Below are 18679 nucleotides of genomic sequence, written 5' to 3'. Positions count from 1 at the left end.
GCCGTTCATCGAGGATTTTTTGCTCGGTGACAAAAGAATCGATCAAACTGGGTCGATGTCAAATTGTGTAAGCAAAAACAACTTCCTCACTTTTGGCCGCCTTCTCGTATTCGAAAAAGCCGGAAAACCGGCTGCAAATCCTTGAAAAATACACCTCGCCATGGCCCTCCTGTTCCGGTTATCGAGCCAACGGCAATTGTTCGCATCCGTGGTGCACTCCGCTCGTCACGTTTCTCTCGCACACCTCAGCAGCACCAGCGATAACACACCTCCGGCAGGCTCACCGATTTCCGATGCGGCACCGGTCGAAGCGGACAACAAAGTCGGAGGATTTGCGAAGGCTTACCAGAAACACACCGACTCACTGAACCAGGAACCGGCCAACGAACCACCGAAAACGTTCGCCGCTCTTTTGCGGAATTCTAAATTCATCGATGTAAGTATGCTCTGGATGTACGGCGCAGCGATATCCGATGACCGAATCAATTTGCAATCCGTTCTCTTTCAGCTAGGCGATCCGGAGGGAAAGGTGGTCACGGGGAAAATATTTCACATCGTAGAGAATGATCTGTATATTGATTTTGGCTGGAAGTTTCACTGTGTCTGTACGCGACCTACAAAGAATGCAGAGTAAGTGAAGAACTCGCTGTTGCGATGCCTAGAATTAACTGATTATGACCTCGCATTGCAGGGACTACGTTCGAGGAGCACGGGTGAGGTTGCGAGTGAAGGATCTAGAGCTTTCGACACGCTTTTTAGGGTCTAGCAAAGATCTGACCCTGCTCGAAGCTGACTGCCAGCTGCTGGGTCTGATATCATCTCCTGCCACACGCTCGCAGCAAACGCGAAGAACGGAAGCCACGAAGTGAATTTACGCAGGAGGCAAGCGTGTACCACCTATTAGCGCATAACATGTAGAACAATGCTTAACTGTTTTGAACCTCGGAATGAGTATATTTCCATGTTTCCCAGTACACCCGTACACCTTTGATGACCTTAATTTACAATTTGCTCTTTCTCGTCATAAATTTCATAATCGCTTCAAGAGCTTCTTCCGTTTGCCATCGCTCACTAAGCATGTTGGTTTCGCTATCATTCGCTTCGTGTAGCTTGTCGCGTTGGAACCGATTGAGCAGCTTCTTGGTGGCGATGATCGAACCGACCGGCAGTGTACCATACTCCAAGACGCGCGGCCAGAGTTTCGATTCGATTTCATCTCGCTTTAAGACGTCGGCAACGACACCGAAGCGAAGGGCTTCCTCTGCAGTCATCCGGTGATTGAGGAGCAACATTTCCGATGCCTTACTGCGACCCATCAGCAACGGGAAGCTATAAGATGATCCACCTTCCGCACACAGTCCGAGATTGGAGAAGGGAGTGTAGAAGTAGGCCGTGTCCACCATGTAAACCACATCGCACAGCAGCACCGTGGTAGCGGCGATGCCAATGGCCGGTCCATTCACTATCCCAATCAGCAGCTTATCAAAGTTAATGAACGCACGAACCATGTCCCGCAGGATAGCGTTTCCCTTCGCCAACTTCTCTTCCGCCGGACCATCCTCCGCGATGATGGAGCTGATGTCGTTGCCGGAGCTGTAGAAATCGCCGGTTCCGGTCAGCACGACGACATTCACAGTATCATCGCGGTTAGCGGCGTTCAAGGTATCGCACACATCCTTGTAGGCCTGTCGATTGAGGGCATTCTTTTTGCGCGGATTATTGATCGTAACGCGCAACACGGTGCCGAACCGTTCGAGATTCAGATGGGCGGGTTGTTTCGCACTACTGGCCATCTTGCGGGGGTTTGAGAAGATTTTGCGCTCGCCACTGAATACCTAGCAGCCACAGCGAACTGCAAATCACGCTGATAAGCCCAGATATGATAACGAAAGCCACTGTGGACTTTTAAATAGGGTAAATATCACGATCAAGGGTCAGGTTCTTAGTAGGAACGGTGAACTCTCGTCTCGTATGCGAATGAGCGTACCCTGGAACTCTATCTATACTTTCGAAAAACTAAAACGAGTAAAAGCGATGGAATGTGCGATACAAATTCCAGAGGGCTTATTAATAAAGTTTCATAAAACAGAAAATCACAGTTCAAGAGAAAATCCGAATACCGGCGTCGACGAAGCTGGTCACCGCATTTTTGACAGCCCCGGGTGTCGAACTTCGAATTCGAACTCCGGTGTCATTTCGCTCTCATTCTCACATCCGGTTGCTTGACTGCTGCCGAAGCTGAAGTGGTGCTGAAGAGGAAAAAAGCAGAATTTTCCGCGACCCGTTTGCAACCCGCGGTCGTTAAACGACGAGGGACAGCGGCCAACCAGTAGCCACAACGCGGACTGCAGAATTTGGGGAGCAACGTTCCGAAACCGGTGTTTTTACGCGAGGTGCGTTCTCGAGAACGGAAGAGGTGATCATCTCGGCCCGTGGTGGTGTTAGCCCGTGAAAATTGAAAACGAAGCCGAAGCCTGCTAGGATCGTGTTCGGGTGAGTGTGTGTTAAGAAACGGAAGTGGAGGCGGAATCTCGGACAAAAGGCGATAGGAAATGGGATGGAAAGAAGGGAAAAAGTGCCCCGAAACCGAAGGAAACCGCGACACCGTCGTGCTCTTCTTCTCCGTTCTTCCGAAAGGGGTTCGCCGGAACGGGGAACGGGGGTTTGCGTGCGTGTGCGTATGTAACACACTTGGTGTGAGCGAAGGAAGTAGCGCGAGCCGGGCCAGGGAGGAAGAAAAGGAAGACGTAGATTTGGCTTACTTTGCTTGCGGCCAAAAGGCAGCCCACATTTTTTCGGCCACAGCCAAGCAGGCGTTGGTCTCAAATTTCGGTAATCGCGCCGCTGGGTGGCATCATTCGTTGCGTGAAGAAACAGCGAGCAGCGGGAGCCCGAACGATATGTCAAATGACAGACCAACAAACACACGAACACATCAAATTGCGACAGACGTGGTAGTGTAGTAGGCTGCTCTCGGTGCGTTCGTAATAACCCCCCAAAGAATCGAATCGCGAAGATCAGCAACCTTTTTTTTCGTTCGTGGCTTTTGTTAACTGCGGTGCACTCGTGACACTCGGAACGTGAGTCGTCGGCCAGCAAGAAGACGACGGCCAAGGGAACGCATCCGTATTGTAATCCGCTTTCTTGCGCCGCTGGTCACCCTCTTTCGTGGTCCACTGCGTGGCTGTGTGCGTGCGAGTTGTGTCGTCGTGCCGGGAACAACGTTCAGCAACATTCGTCATCGTTTTTCAATTGCTTTTCCGGCTCTCCGTGTCTCTCTGCCAGTATTCGGTGAATTATTTTCGGTGATTACCACCGTTCGAGTGGCTGGAACCATTTACGGGGGTTTAGGGGCACCGTCCTGTGTCCGCTCCAGTAAGGTCTGGTAGCAATGGTAATTAGTGGGATTGGTCCGTGCTGCTACCGCCTCTTCGATCGGGAATTACTCCGCACCATCGGTTACTGCGATGGCTAGAGCCGGGTTTTCGGGAAACTATTAACTACTCTTTTATTTTCTGTTCTCTTTTACTTTTAGCCACTACTGCAGAACGCCAGCTAAGCAAGGAAAAGAAGAGCAAAAAGAAGTAGAAGAAGTATTTCGTCAGTCTGGTAGAGTGTCGCCCCCCGAGTGTGGTGCGAAGTTCGAGAATTTTTTTACACTTTTCTCTGCGAAGGGAAAAAGTACACCTCCTCCGTTCGTCGTGCATTGCTGTGGATGTGCGCTTTTGTTTGATTGTGTGTGTGTGAGAGTGTATGTGCGCGCGCCCTGTACTTACAGCCGTCGTGACGTGACGGTGACGGTCGACATTTCTTCCTCTGGCCGGTAAATCGAGAATCGAAGACGACACTGCGTGCGTGCGTGCGTGCGTGTGCCTCGGTGCGTGTATGTGTCTCTGTGTTTGCAGTGTACGTGGTTCGTGAGGTTCAAAAATTAATTCTGTTTCGGTTTCATTGCCGTCGCGATCTGTGTGCGGAACACGCCGCCTTGCCCACACAGCCAACCAGCCAACCAGCCAATCGTCTTGGCACGAAGTTCACTCTTCCAGAGTGCGGTATCGGTGCATACCTCCCCCCTGTGTAGTGTGTGCAGTGCAGTTGAAAGGGGCGGTAGTACGTTCGATCGGTCGGTCAGTATAAAGAAAGGCAGGCACCACACAACACACCACCGGGAAAAACGACGTGGATGAGAGTGTAACCGTCTCGCGAGCAAACACGCAGCTAGCAGCCATCAACACATACACACACACACATACTTCCGCCGACATACATCGAGTTCATCGCGTCGTCGCACACTATCTCTCTGCTGTTGAGCAATCGACACCAAAGCACAAACGCCACAGCACGAGCCGAGGGGGAGAAGGAAGAGGGGGAAACTGGCCACCGTCTCAAAGACGACCCCACCGTGTGTGACATTTTCTTCGTCGACGAACGAGAAACACCGAAACATTTCTTTTCCACTCGGCGCACGATCGACATTTGGTGCTGTTGCGTGTGAAGCTCTGATGCTCTAAGTCGCCGGTCTACTTCCATACCGCGAATGTCGTCTTCGTCATCATCGTCATCGTCGTCATTGTCAACGTCCTAACAGTGACAGTCGAAGTACTAGCAACGTAGCAGCGGGCAAGCCGCGGCGCCCGGCATCAATTAGTGACCGGTTCACGGATGCACAGTTTCCTTCGTCTCCGTGCGATGGAGCAGCTTAAGACGGTAGGTATCTCCACTGTTCCAACTGCTTGCCGGTAATAGGACACGATTTTTAAATCCACATTCAAGTGCAGAAATAATGTAATAAGGAATGCCAAACGATCGAAGGTGGTAGTTATTGTTTGAAAAAGTTTCGCCACATGATCAGGGATCATCATAAACATTAGGCGAGGGAGAGGGGTTGGGGGCGTATATAGTCATCATCTACTGCCACGTAGTCGGTTCATTTACTACGGGTTTTCGGCGAATGTTTTGTGCTTCTTCTTCGATCTGTCTCAAAGAAAACGGTGGTACGCGGACGCGGTACCCACAGCTTTGACCCTCTACTTTACAATCACTACGGGCAGTTCAATTTAACTGATACGGAGGTGGAACCGCTTCAAACGCATCAATCCCAACATACATGCCTGACTTCACTAGCGGAAATTCCATCTTCACATTTTCTTCGCCAAAAACGAGTTTCAATGGGGAATCACACTTTTTCCATTTCATTTTTCCCTCATCGCTAACAGTCGCTCGCAAAGGTGGACCGGTCTGAATCCATGGACCGCTGGTGTGGTGGATTGATGTGATGGATGAATAATAGGAATGACGGATGGTTAAGGTCGCTTCAAGTAGATGTATTTTGCCGCTTGGTCCGGCTTTCTCTACCACTTTCAATACACCTTTATGTGTGAGCGTTGCCAATGATGGAGGAACATCTTATCAGCGCCGTTTCTCTGCTACCGCTGGCTAGCGTCGTTGTGTAGCATTGAGAAGTCAAGTCGTCCAGTCCTGTCACGACACCGCTAGATGGTCGCGGTTGCCTAAGGATGGAGGAAAGTCTCTACATTGTATCGTCAATGTGCGGTGGAACGGTGCCGGTGTCTGCATCAAAGTGGTCGTACACTGTTTTGTCAGAAGAGAAAAAAATTATCACCAAGATAGGGCGAAAGGAGGCTGTAGGAAGGGAGAGGGTATACTATCGATCTCGAAACCGCACCAACCGCCATAGAATTTCTGTGGTTAGCCACCGCGATCGTCGCTTAAATGCTGTGCAGATGTAAATGGTGAATGGGTTTGCTTGCTCTGTTTACATCTGGGAAGCATTTGGAAGCATTTTATCATTTTGTGGTCTCTTCCCACACACACCCAAGCAATTTATAAACCCTTAACGTAAGCCCTTTCTGTATGGCATAGGACGTATGAGATATTGTAAACAGTTTACAAAATTCACGATCTGCTGAATCGGCACATTATAAGCTGAGAGCACTTAAGTCGCAATGTTCGTATTCTTCATTTTACGTCAATGTGATCAAAGGAGACCAAGGGAGGTGGACGGGGCAGGTTCGTTTCCTTTAGCTTGCTCTCTTCTCTTGCAAGCCATAAGCCTCTCTTTTTCTGATTGGCCAGTGCAACTGACCTCGATACTACGGTTGCCAAATATAGAGAACTGCATTGTATGGTTGTGAATTTTTTATTGCTTTACGGAGTTTCCATTCAAATTTGAGATTGTCGGCGTGTCGAATGATGGGAGAAGCTTTTTGTTGTCTGAATTTTGTATATCTTTTGTTTTATTACAACAAAAGAAAACTTTTCCTTAAAGCGAATTGTTTAGGAGCCTGTTTAGAAATGACATAAAATAAAATTCGTTTCGACGATATTGCAAATTATATTTAAAAGATAATGGATTTAAAATTTCGAAGGAATCAGCCCAGTCGTTTTGATAACGTGCGACTGAGAAACTTTAGTTTGTTCTAAAATTAGCATAACCTTCCTGAATGGCTCACCAATTAGGTGGTGACAATAATTAAAAACACCACAAATCAATCACTTGAATCAGTCACCCATTGTCATGCCTGTGTGGGAATTATGTTGCATAGTTTCAATCAAAGCAGCGTTGGGGCAGAATTGTTAAGCTGCTTTCACATCTAACGCGTTTTTAAAAACGCCAAAGTTGGCGTTTTTTGACGCACAAGCTTAATTTATTGTTCACACCTAGGTTGCGTGAAGGTCGATTTAAAATACACGAATAAATAGTACCATATCACTATCGCCACCTTATCAAATCATGATACATAGTTTAATCTTAACGCAAAACAGTTATTACCCGGATTTCAACACATTCCTGCCAAAACAAATTGCAAAACCAAAGGGCAACGCTGGCTTGCTTGCGTAGCCTGCTACAGTCGGCTCAGAACCTGCCACAATCTGTAGATTTTTACAGATCCGAAAAAAAACGCCAACTTTTAAGCTCTTCAAAAGCTCGAAAAAATAGCTTTCGGTGCGTTGCGTGAACACTTCCATATATTTTGATGTGATACAACCGTGTTTTCTGCGTCAAAAAACCTGCTGCGTCTATTAGTGGCGTTTAAACGCGCTCGATGTGAAAGCAGCTTAAACCTCAGTTTCTAAGTAAGCCTCGAGTAAAGAAGACTCCTTTTATTTTGGAAAGCATTCTACTTCCATTTTGTACTGCGGTTCTGAGCGACTTGGGAATGTCCTCGTGTCTGTTTACCTTCCGAATTCTGAATCCTCATTTATCGCATCATCTTGAATAAGCCGCACGACTCTTGACCGGTATGATGAGGTACCGACTGCTTTAACTGTGTTTCCTGTATGTGTGTAATGTATTTTTGTATTTTTCTCTTTCTTTCTCCGTAATTCCGCCTCCCAACAACAACCCCCCTACACACCTGTCGCTCTCTGCCACTTTCCCTCTCTCTTTTTCATACATTAGTCGGTTGACGAGGTGCGTCAGGTTCAAGTGTTGTGCCATGATTGCAAGCGATCCGCAACTATATCCTAAAGCATTTGTGTGAAACACCAAGTACATTATCTCAAAGGAGATGGTCGTGATGATGATCACCATCTACAATACCCGAATAGTGATCGTAGGATAGATTTCCAAAAAAAAAAAAAAAATGCACACTGCAGCAGAAGCCAGCAGGAAGTGAACCTGCTGCGATCCCAAGAATCCGCCATTCACGTGGAGGAGAGTCAGAACGCCGCTAGCCCACGGCTAAAGCTGCACGATTGACGAGCTCCACATCGGAACCCCCGTTCGGGTTCGGGACACGTACCGGGGAGTCCTGGCGGGGTGTTGGCGGGAAAATGATTGATCGGAACTCGTGGGCAATCGTCGTCGTCGCCGTCTTCATCACCAACCGTCGCCACTGTCGTCGTCGTCGTCCGGATCGTGAAGAAGAAGCGCACGAAAGTGAAGCGACGCCGCTCCATCAATACCATCGTCACCACCGCCACCACTACCATCCTCACCGGCACCATCTTCATCATCCGAGGGACGGATGATGAACCGTGCCACGACGGACACCTCGAGCGCAGGAAGCTGCTACCAATTTCTCGATCTTAGCGATGCCGGCGAGTGCGATGCGGCCACACTGAGGGGTCTCCTCTATCCTTCTGCAGCTTCAACCGCCACAGATTCCACGCAAGATGAGGGTAGCGTTTTCGTCGCTGCTGCTTCTGCCACTGATACTGGTGCAGGAAAGGACAATGTTGCTCACGCAGTAGTAGAGTGCCCAGAAGAAGGCCACGGAACAGAAACGGTGGAACAGCAGCCAAAGATGGTGGAGTTGCGCGATACCGATGTCATGAGCGACATGAAGCTGCTACTACCGGCACCAGCGGGCAATCCGATCGCACTGAATCCTAATGCGCAAGCGTTCGATCCGATGCTTATGATGGTGGTGCTGCCAAACGCCGAATCATTAGCTCGCCGCGATGCAACGGTGGTACAACTTCCGGTAGTGGTAGAACCCACAGTAACGTCGCCACACACAGTATTAACCAATGCAGAACGCCATCGGATGGTTCCATTCGCCAAATCGATTGCAAACGGTGGAATGATGCTTCCTGCTGCAGCAGCTCCTGGACCACTGGTGACCATGGTACTGCCCCACGGTACCGATCTCTTGCTGCGCCCTCCGGTGACGCTTCCGGATCCACCGCCGTCACAGGACCATGTGCCAGCAGGAGCAGCTGCACCGCCGCCACCACCAGCGCTACTGCCAACCCCTTCGCTTGGTTTCCGGAACGTAGTAAAACCTCCCAACTGCAGCACAACAATCGTACAAGCGAAGCAACAGCAGCAACAGCAACAGCTTCCTTCTTCGTCTTTGTCTTCTTCTGCCTTTTTCCAGTCGACCATCAGGGCCGTACCACCAACAGCACCACCAGCAGCGCTGCCGGCGACACCCGGTAAGCGTGTTGTGTTGTTGTTGATGCAGAGAAAAGCAAATGAAATTGGCGATCACTCTTGTTTTCCTCACGCGGTTTTTCTTCTGTAAACTGTTTGTTTGTTTGCTAATTCGTTCATCATTTCGCTTTTTTTACTTTGTTGGAATTCCCTCTAGATTGTTGTCGTTTTACGATTGCTGCTAATGTAACCATCACCAGGGTGTTGCGTCTCCCCAGGGTGGCACAAAGCAAACACTCATTTACTTGTATAATGATCGAACCGCGAAAACGCATCACTATTTCCGCACACATATCTCATAGCCATCCACACGCATTGATGGTGGTTCAAATGCACTCCTTTAAATGCTTTTTAATAATCAAAACAGTTACTCTATTGTTCTTCTGTGCATGCACTCTGCTGTTCTGGTATGGGGAACCGCTCCGCCGCCTAATGCTTTGCTTGCACTTGCTTTATGCTGGATTGTTGTCACCTTCGCCCCGGTTTACTAGGTTACTCTGTTATGATCATTCCGGTTGCTTATATGTTTGTTGTGTACATTTCTGTTTCGATGGAAATTTAATGTTGTTGGTTTGTAGCGGTAGGATTTTAAGTTTTATTTCACTATTCTTCCTCTCCCTCAGTAGTTACGACTTTAGCGAGCATCTTTACCATCACTGGCACTATGTATGATTTTGGATTGGATTTGGAATTTTGTTTTGTGCGAGAAAGATGATTGTCAATTAGATTTTTTTCTGTATTGGATGATCAGTGAAGAAATAGCGAAGGACGCGTCAGTCCGGGAATCCTTCGTGACGATTGGTAGTGGTCCAAAGACGAAATTTGTAGACCGAGATAAATGGCGAGGTGTGACGCAAGTCTAGGATATTGGAGCATTATTGGAATGCCTCAAACAGTTTGGGTGCAAAAATTAAAAACCATGTACCTATCTTTCTCTTTCTCTCTCTCTTTCTCTTTCTTGATCTTTGTTTTAGGTTTTCCCGATCATGAACATTCGACTAATTATTTTGTTAGATTTCTATATATTTTGAATATAGTTTCGATCGTTCTCGTTAATGGCACTTTCTTGTACTACCTTCGATTGCTTGCGCGATTACTATTTTTCAATCATTGTTTTATTTAAATGCATTCTGGATTCGGGATACTAATGTAATATTTTGCTTTTTTCTTCCTCCTTTTGATTGTATTGCTGCCTCTGCGTTCACTATGCCGCTGGACACTCTACAGTGAACGAGGCACACAGCAGTTCATTCGTCGTTAATTCGGGCGGACCAGTAGGCGACGAACCGTGGATCGCTCACTCGGATCAACGGAAGACGAGCGGTGGAGGAGCCGTAGCAGCAGAAGAGGTCGCAACACGAACCTGCGTCGTGACATCCGCTGCAACCATGCCTCCGCTCACAAACAACGCGCTCCAGCAACCGCCGCCGCCATCGCAGCAGCAGCAGCAGCAACAGCAGCAGCAACAACCTCCTTCTGGAAATCAACAACAACCACCGCCACAGCAACAAGGACACAATGTAATTGTGCCAAGTGGCCGTGGTACCGGTAGTGCAGGTACCGGAACTGGTGCTGGTGATGGAAGAATGGTTAGCGGCGTAGGTGGAGCATCAGACGGAGGCCGAAACGCTGACCGTGAGAATGCTAACAATCAGCAGCTCCAAAGCATCTCGGTCTCCAATCATCAGCAGCAACAGCAGATGGTTCCGCATGTCTACCAGCCAATCCCAGCCTACATGCAACCAGGCCCCCATGGGATGTACCCGGTGCCAATGGTACCCCAAACCGTCCCTAACAACAACGTGTACGTTAGCAATCTGACGGCGAATGTGAATGTGCACGGATACATGAGCCATCCGATGTCACCGTACATGACGACTGGTACCCAGTACCTGCCCGCAGAAGTAAGCTCCGGACAGGAGATACAGCTATTGCAAACGGCCCCCATAATGCAACCGAGTCGGGGCACGATGCGTCGTGGTGGTCGCAACAATCGCGGTGGCAACAACTCGCGCTCTCGCGGTGGCTACGTTCCGCACTTTATCCAGCAACAGCAGCAGCATCAGCAGCAACAACAACAGCACCACCACTTTCATCAATCGCAAGGTGGAGGAGGAGGCATGCAAACGCTCGTACACCATCAGGGTGGACAGTCGGCCCAGGTGTTACAATCGCAGCAACAGCAGCAGCAGCAAGGTCCGGGAGGTGGTGGTAACGGTGGGCAACAGCAAACGCCTCCATCAGCATCGGGCGCTGGCCAGTCACAACAGCAACAGGGACCTCATCATCCACCACCACAGCACACACCCGAGCTAATACACATGGATGCTCCGATGATGGGAGGCGCGGGACAATATGGGGGATACGGGTACTACATCCCGGTCATGCCCTCGCAGCATCCCGCTGCACAACATGCTACCGGCACACCGTTGTTTATGACCCCACCAATGCCGATGTACTATCAGCCTTCGTTGCATGGCTTCCCGTCTGGCTATCCGATGCAGCTGGTTTACCCTCCAGCAGAGTACCCCGTATACGAAGACAAGGGTGACGATCAGCAGCAACAGCAACATGGTGCAGGTGGTGGACCAGGATCGCACGATGAGGCGGGCATGCATGCGGTTGCCGAAGGTCACCCCGGCATGTGGGCCGGACCACCGATGACAGTGGAGTATCACGCGATGGAACCGTGCGAATATCTTCAGGGACACGAGGAGGATGGTAGTGGCGTTGGAGCCGGTGGTACCATTATGCAAGGTGGTCCTCAACCCCCGCCGCCACAAGGCATGCAACCACAACCTGCATCCGGGATGACGCACCACCATCACGTACTAGACCCGAATGTACCCGGCTTCACGATGCAGATGCAATCGCCGGATGAGTTTTTGGCGTTGCAGGGACCGCCACCACCGCAACCACCACAGCAGAACGGAGCAAATGGTGTTGCGGGCGAAGATTATAACGCACTTAACAACAACACAATCATCTCTGCTGTCGCAGGAACCAATACCTCAAACACCGGCGAAGGTCCAATACTGGAGCATCCACCAGCGGTTACAATGAGTGGAGATGTCCCGTCACTGCCACAGCACAATGTTGTTCATACGCAGGCCGGAGAGATGGTGATTGGCGAAGGTGGTACGGGATATCTTCTAGCACCTCACCAGCAACAGCAACAGCAACAGCAACAACAGCAACATCAACAACAGCAACATCAACAACAGCAGCAATCACATCAACAGCAACACCATCAGCAACAGACAAACGTCATGAACGCTGTATCGATAGAAGTAGCGGATATGGTGTTGGTCGATCAGCAGCGTCAGCAGCAGCAGACGGGTGCAGGTGGATCGTTGAACAATAACTTTATTGTTGATCAACAGTACATCCAATCGCATCCACCGCCTCATCTCACACCAAATTCTGCAGTGATTCATCATGTACCACCGCATGTGCCACAACAACCGCAACAGGAACCGACCGTTGTTTTGCACCAACATCAGCCCGCTCAAGAGATTCCTATGAATTGTAAGTAGCCCTCCTTCTCCTTGATGCATGCCTTCACAACATACGCATCCCCATTTATACAACGAATGTTTCTATTTTTTCGTCTAGTAACGGAACCTCCGCCTCCAACTAACAGTGGCCATCACCAGCAGCAGCAGCAGCAGCAGCAACAGCAACTGCCGCCATTTCATCACACCGTCGAAATGCATTCACAGCAGCAGCCGGCTACACAGGTGCCCCAATTGGTACAGGCAGCACCAATCGTTGTTGCTAATGTCGATCCGCAGCCGGTGATGATGGAAGCCGGCGCAAGCGATACCAACAACAATTCATCGAAGCCAAGTGATGCGGTGGTAATGACCAAACCATCAACAATCACCCCGCAGCAGCCGTCCATTGTAAATACTGGCACCCACAACCACAACTCCAAAGCGACCAATGTTCATCAACAACATACTTCACAGCAACAGCAACATCAACAAACTTCCACTTCAACGACTGGTGGTGGCAATATGGCTGGGCATGTGCCAAACTCCAAAGCGACGCAAAGACAGCAGCAGCAGCAGGTCCATACTCCAGCCGTCGTGCCAGGACATCATCAGCAGCAAACAGCGCCTCAACCATCTCAACCGCACCACATCGTCAGTGGTGGTTATGCCGAGGTAGCCAAGGGTGTTCACGAGCGGATGGAGAATCTTTCGCTGAAGGATGATCGACGTCCCGCTTCCTATGCGGCGGCAGCAACAGAAGGCACGCAGCCTCGCCCACCAGCGGCCGCCGCTCCTTCACAGCAGGCTTCGCAAGCCCCTGGTGTATGGGCGAACAGTGGAACTGGCGGAGCGTCCAAGAAAAGTACGGCGTCCGTATCGGTTTCGGCTATACCGAATAAGGAATTCAGCAACCGGAGCAAAAATACCTCTCACGCAGCGTCCACCGAGCTATCAACAGCAGCAGGTGCTGCAACAAATGTCTCTCAATCCTCATCGACCGGTTTTCGACAATCGTCTGGCGGTTCTGCTGGTCAGAAAACAATGGCAAACGTAACCAGTAACGAATCGGCTGGTGCACACCATCACCAGCGCCATTCAAATGCTGGTTCGAGTGCGACCACCGGACAGGCAACGGGTACGGGTATTCATAATGCGACAATGGGAGGGACTGCTGCGCCGGCTCCGCAGATGGAATCGAAGAAAGTCGAGGCCATTCCACAGCGAACAGTATCGACAACCGCGATCGCTAGCAACAGTAGCATGAGCGGTGCCACTGCTATTGAAGCTAGCGCTGGTGGCAAGACTGGTCATCACCAGCCGCAGCATCAACAACAACAACAACAACAGCGAGATGTGGTAATCGTACCAACAGCAACAAACACGGTAAAATCTGCGGCCAAACCAGCAGCGATTACTATTAACCATCCGCTAAACGTACCGCCTCCCCCTCACCATCCACTAAACATTCCACCACCAATCATTGTGCCCCAGCCACAGATATCTAGTACCGGTGCCGCCGCTCCACCGCAGCCGAACAAAACGTGGGCCAGTTTGTTCAATTCCTCTTCCTCGTCATCTGCTACGCCTTCGTCATCGGCAACTGCTGTAGCAGCGTCAGTGGCTTCGCCGAATGTAAATTCTACATCTGTGCTGCCTGCTGTACCTACTCCTGGACTGGGAGCAGCAGCCAGATCGACAACTCCATCATCCAGTGGCGCATCTTCGTCGCATCACCAGGCGACGGTCGCTGCACCAGTTATTCAGCAGCAGCAGCAGCAGCAACAACACCACCACCATCATCACCATCCTACTGCCGGTGTCGTTCCGATTTCTGAAAGAACGGCTAGTCAACCGTCGTCGGCAGTCAATTTTGCGCCGCCTATTAATCGAACCTCGGTCAGTGGTGGACAAACGGCAGCCGCTGCAACACACACAAATGTTTCTAGCCCTATCGGTGGCAATAGTACTGTGGGCGCTAGTGCAGTGGTTACCACCCCCGCCACTACTCCCAAAAATCCATCCAATGAGGGTACTGGAAATGCGAAGAAACCGGTGGCTAAGGTACAACCATATGAACGGAATCACATGACAACACCTGGCGTGATGTCGTACTCTTCAGCCGCTGCCTCTACACCCGGTGCCGCTGGTAGTACTTCAAATGTTGCATCGAACACCGGTACATTGCCACGTGGTGGTGCAGGAAGCAATGCTAAAGGATCCACTGGAGCAGGAAGTAGCGACAAGAAGGGAGCGGGAACATTATCAAACGCTACTTCATCGGCTACAGATCAAAAGGATGAGTTTTCGCTCAAATTTGGAGGTAAGAATAGTGTATTGGTCTGATAGCACAGTTGGTATGTTGTTGGTATGCCTTTTAAAAGTCCTTTTCCTGACTGGCGTGTGTTCGAATCCCCTTAGCCACCGGCGGCGGGTGTGTGTGTGTTTACTTGGTGTGTGATTTTATCTTTAATTGTATAACAAAATACTACTCCATTTGAAGTCAGCAAACTACTCTTTACCTTTTCAGTAGAGTAATATGCGTTACACAAATGGAAAAGCAAATTATGGTCATGTTTGCTGGGTGAGCCACGCTGGTTAATCGTTCTGATTAGCTTGTGGTTCCACCTGCTAACGTCGATCGTCGTTTCTCAGAGAGTTTGCGAGATCGCCTTTATCAATGGCACTAGCACTAGTGATGAAACAAACAGTCTTATTTTGTTATTGCCCCCCTAGAATTGAATATGCGTTTGAAATTGCCCCAACTTATCACAATTAATGACTTATGACAATTAATAACATCTTTTCTTACGTTTCCAATATAGATTTCCTTAGCGGTTACCACATTGAAAATAGCAGCATCAGCATTGTGCCTCGTGGATTGATTAATCGATCAAACTACTGTTACATCAACACGATCCTGCAAGCCCTGGTCGCATGCCCGCCGTTTTACCATCTGATGCGAACGATCCGCACGCTTCCCGCGGCGAAAAATGCCAAACATCCGAAACCATTCATCGATGCAATGTAGGTTCAGTTGAGGGGACAATTGAAGGATAAAACAATGTCTAATGCATTTTGTTTCCATTTAACTTTCTTAGGTGCTCGTTGGTGGGAGAATTCTCGCAGCTTCCGATGCGCTCCAAAATGCCCCGGGAGAAGGGAAAGAAGGACGACACACCGGAAATATCGGTCGATCCGCCGTTCGAACCGGTGATAATTCACAAGATCCTTAATGGGGTACGGTCGGATATCTTCCAGATTGAGGGGCGACAGGAGGATGCGGAAGAGTTTCTCGGCTGTGTGCTTAATCGGCTCAACGACGAAATGATTGAGGTTAGTAGTGACAATCATATAAAATTCCTCAGTCCCTTGTGTGGTATAGTAATGTTGAATTTCCTCAATTTTCAATGTCCTTTTAAACCTCGTCTTTCAGTTTATGAAACTCAACAAACCGGAGCAGAGTGTGGTGAACGGGGAGGAACCGACGAATGGTGAAGCACATGGGGAAGAGGATGACGATTGGATGGTAAGTGGAAGGGAGTGTTCGGTAGATGGTTTGATAGCCGTGACGGCAGGGACGTCGTGTAAGAACATATGTGTTTGCTCTTGCGTGTTGTGTCTCTCTGATCGGCGTTGGTTCGAGACTACTCATCACCACCTACCTTACCTGGTGGGGTGTGCATCCTTTGGAATTTTGTTCCACCCCGCTAACCTTAAGCCGGCAGAAACGAGATTTTTCAATATCTACAGATCTGTTGCTATTGGCGGGAAAATTATCATCATCGTATTTGTGTAGAGTGGCTTCTGGGTCATATCCGCCCTGTCACTCAAGGAAAGCGATGGACAAACATTTTTGATGAAAATATTTTTCGAGCTATGTGATTCCTGCTTGAAACATAATTAATTACTTTCTTCAAACTATTCCTTTAGGTTATATGTGGCAATCGTAACAAGGGCACCGTGACCCGCACGACCGATTTTGGACGTTCGCCTATCAGTGACATCTTCGGTGGAAAGCTGCGCTCCCGAGTGCAGCGAGATGGCGTCCCGCCGACGTACAACATCCAACCGTTCTTTACGCTTCAGCTGGATATCGAGGTATGTGTGTGTACGGTACCGCCCGATAGATGGCGCTAGTGGCGTTTTGTTACTAAAAATAGATACGGCGCTATACACTTTTTGTAGCAAGATTCTATACTTGTTCCTTTTCTTGTTTAATGTTTTAATTAAGCGCATTGAAAATGATTTTTCTTCCATATTTGTTTGATCAGTAGAGTGAAACAAGCGGAGTTTAAGTAAATATTGATCAAAATCTGCATATTTTGCTCAACAGAAAGCGGCGTCCGTGAAGGAAGCTCTGGAGCAGCTGGTTGGTAGGGACGAGCTGGAAGGTGTTACCTGTACTAAAACGAAACAGGAGGTAGCTGCCTGGCAGCAGGTGACGCTAGAGGAGCTTCCGGTTGTGCTGATACTGCATCTGAAATGTTTCGATTACAAAATGGATGGTTGCACCAAAATCCTGAAAACTCTGGACTTTCCGATTGAACTGAAAATCGACTCAAGTATGTGTTTGCTGTTTTGACACGACCACCATCGGAAGCACGGGGGATATTAATCCATTTGTTTGTGGTTTTTCCCTTCACAGAGTTGCTATCCTCGAAAGGTAAAAGCTACACGGCTAAGCAGAAACAGTACAAGCTGTTTGCCGTCGTGTACCACGATGGAAAGGAAGCTTCTAAGGGCCACTACATTACCGACGTGTTCCACGGCGGGTACGGAAGTTGGATCCGTTACGACGACAGCACTGTCAAGCCGATGACAGAGTATAACGTGCTGCGACCACGTGCCCCTCGCGTTCCCTATCTGCTATACTATCGCCGCATGGATACCCATTATCACGGGACCAACAGTGATGGTGGTGATGGCGGCTCTCATCATCACCACCGCGGTAGTGGAGGCGGCGATGGTAGAAGTGGAAGTGGTAACAGCGGTGCTGGTAGCAGTGGTCGTGGCGGTTCAGCGCACTCATCCACTGGTGGTGATCGACATAACTCGCATCATCATCACTACAACAGCGATCACGGTAGAGGATCCGGAGGGTATGGCAGTGGTAGCGGCAGCGGAGCAGGAGGCAGCGGTGGTGGTCATGGTGGTAGCAGTTATGGTAGTGGTGGTAATCACTATGGCAGTGGAGGGGGCGGAGGGTACGGGCACAGCAACAGTAACCAATATGGCAAGTAAGCACCATTATAGTATGCGCTGTTGTGAATTCAGTAAAGTGTCGATGAAAGTTGTGTTGTGAAGAAGGTGAGCAAGATAGATATGAACAAAGAAGAAGTAAACGTGAAAAACAAAAAAAAAAACACAGAACAATTCATCGATCCAAAGTACTAATACGAGCGCGCAATTGAATGGATCTCTCACAGTGATGATGGTGGTGAGTGTGTGGATTATATTAACGTGAAATGTTTTGTAGGATAAATATGATGGAGGAAACCGTGGATTTGTTGATTGCGGTAGAAGGAGAAGCACTGTAACAGGAAAAACTAAGGCAAAAAATCAACAAACTTTAACACCACAGGAGATTTTTAGCAAACGTGAGAGAGAAAGAGGGAGGGATACACTATCGATTAGTTGTTTGTATTCTCTCATCAGCGCAACGGAACGTAATAAACATTTCAAATCATCATCGGCGGTGCGGCGCTAAAAGACTCTGGGATAGCTGCAGGATCCGCTGCCTGTCAAACTGGAACGGGGTAAACTCTTTTTGGGTATATCTGCATAACCAACAAACTGGCCGTGTCCACGATGGGCCCCGATGATTTTAGCATCAACAGGATGGTGCATCTCGGCCGCGATGCCACAACAGTAGTCCCGTGGGGAAACATCCTTCCTTGTAATAGTGGACACACAGATGAGGATGGATATGTAGATAGTGCTGAAGATAAATTAAATCCATACACTAGTTACACTAACAGCAATGGCCAAGTCTATCTTCAAAGGTTTAGTCATCTAAAAAATCCCTTTGCACCTACCTGTAGAAGTTACAGCTACTGTTGCTGAGGGAGGAAGTGAAGTGATATCGGCATTGAGCGCAATTTGTGCAAAATTCGTTTCAAGTCACTTCCTCCCGCAAGAAGAATTAAAAATAAGTCCATGGAAACATAAATAACAGGAGCTGGCCGACGACGATGGGTGATGAATGCACATTCACTAGCAAGTTTTTGGGTACGGCCTTTAGAGACCGCTTACCATCTTTTACGTTTTGCAAGTGTGGATC

General features: G+C 49.0%; 3 protein-coding genes across 7 annotated transcripts; 2 read left to right on the top strand and 1 right to left on the bottom strand.

Annotated features, from left to right (window-relative positions):
- Positions 1 to 67: 67 nt before the first annotated feature.
- LOC125955092 (28S ribosomal protein S28, mitochondrial) lies at positions 68 to 944 on the top strand. The gene is made up of 3 exons (XM_049685948.1): positions 68 to 436; positions 509 to 630; positions 692 to 944. Exons 1-3 carry the CDS (start codon positions 161 to 163, stop codon positions 867 to 869), a joined length of 576 nt encoding a protein of 191 aa, XP_049541905.1. The 5' UTR covers positions 68 to 160; the 3' UTR covers positions 870 to 944.
- Positions 945 to 1001: 57 nt separating this feature from the next.
- LOC125955078 (enoyl-CoA delta isomerase 2) lies at positions 1002 to 2109 on the bottom strand. Its single transcript, XM_049685933.1, has one exon. The coding sequence runs from the start codon at positions 1791 to 1793 to the stop codon at positions 1002 to 1004; it is 792 nt and encodes a 263-aa protein (XP_049541890.1). The 5' UTR covers positions 1794 to 2109.
- A 122-nt stretch (positions 2110 to 2231) lies between these two features.
- Positions 2232 to 17806, top strand: LOC125954959 (neurogenic protein mastermind). 5 transcript variants are annotated; one of them, XM_049685686.1, is made up of 12 exons: positions 2232 to 2493; positions 3536 to 4707; positions 7424 to 8904; positions 10130 to 12430; positions 12518 to 12807; positions 12874 to 14719; positions 15222 to 15423; positions 15498 to 15732; positions 15833 to 15925; positions 16330 to 16497; positions 16733 to 16961; positions 17045 to 17806. In XM_049685686.1, the coding sequence occupies exons 3-12, from the start codon at positions 7992 to 7994 to the stop codon at positions 17638 to 17640; spliced, it is 6873 nt and encodes a 2290-aa protein (XP_049541643.1). In that variant the 5' UTR covers positions 2232 to 2493; positions 3536 to 4707; positions 7424 to 7991; the 3' UTR covers positions 17641 to 17806. The 5 variants fall into 5 exon arrangements, with proteins under 5 accessions (XP_049541643.1, XP_049541644.1, XP_049541641.1 ...); XM_049685687.1 differs by having other exon boundaries at positions 12518 to 13782; positions 13891 to 14719; XM_049685684.1 differs by having other exon boundaries at positions 12518 to 14719.
- Positions 17807 to 18679: the final 873 nt, after the last annotated feature.

This window comes from Anopheles darlingi, chromosome 3 (assembly GCF_943734745.1).
Source record: "Anopheles darlingi chromosome 3, idAnoDarlMG_H_01, whole genome shotgun sequence".
In the NCBI taxonomy this organism is placed as follows: domain Eukaryota; kingdom Metazoa; phylum Arthropoda; class Insecta; order Diptera; family Culicidae; genus Anopheles; species Anopheles darlingi.
Note: the sequence above shows the minus strand (reverse complement) of the source record. Positions and strands in the feature narration are given on the sequence as shown.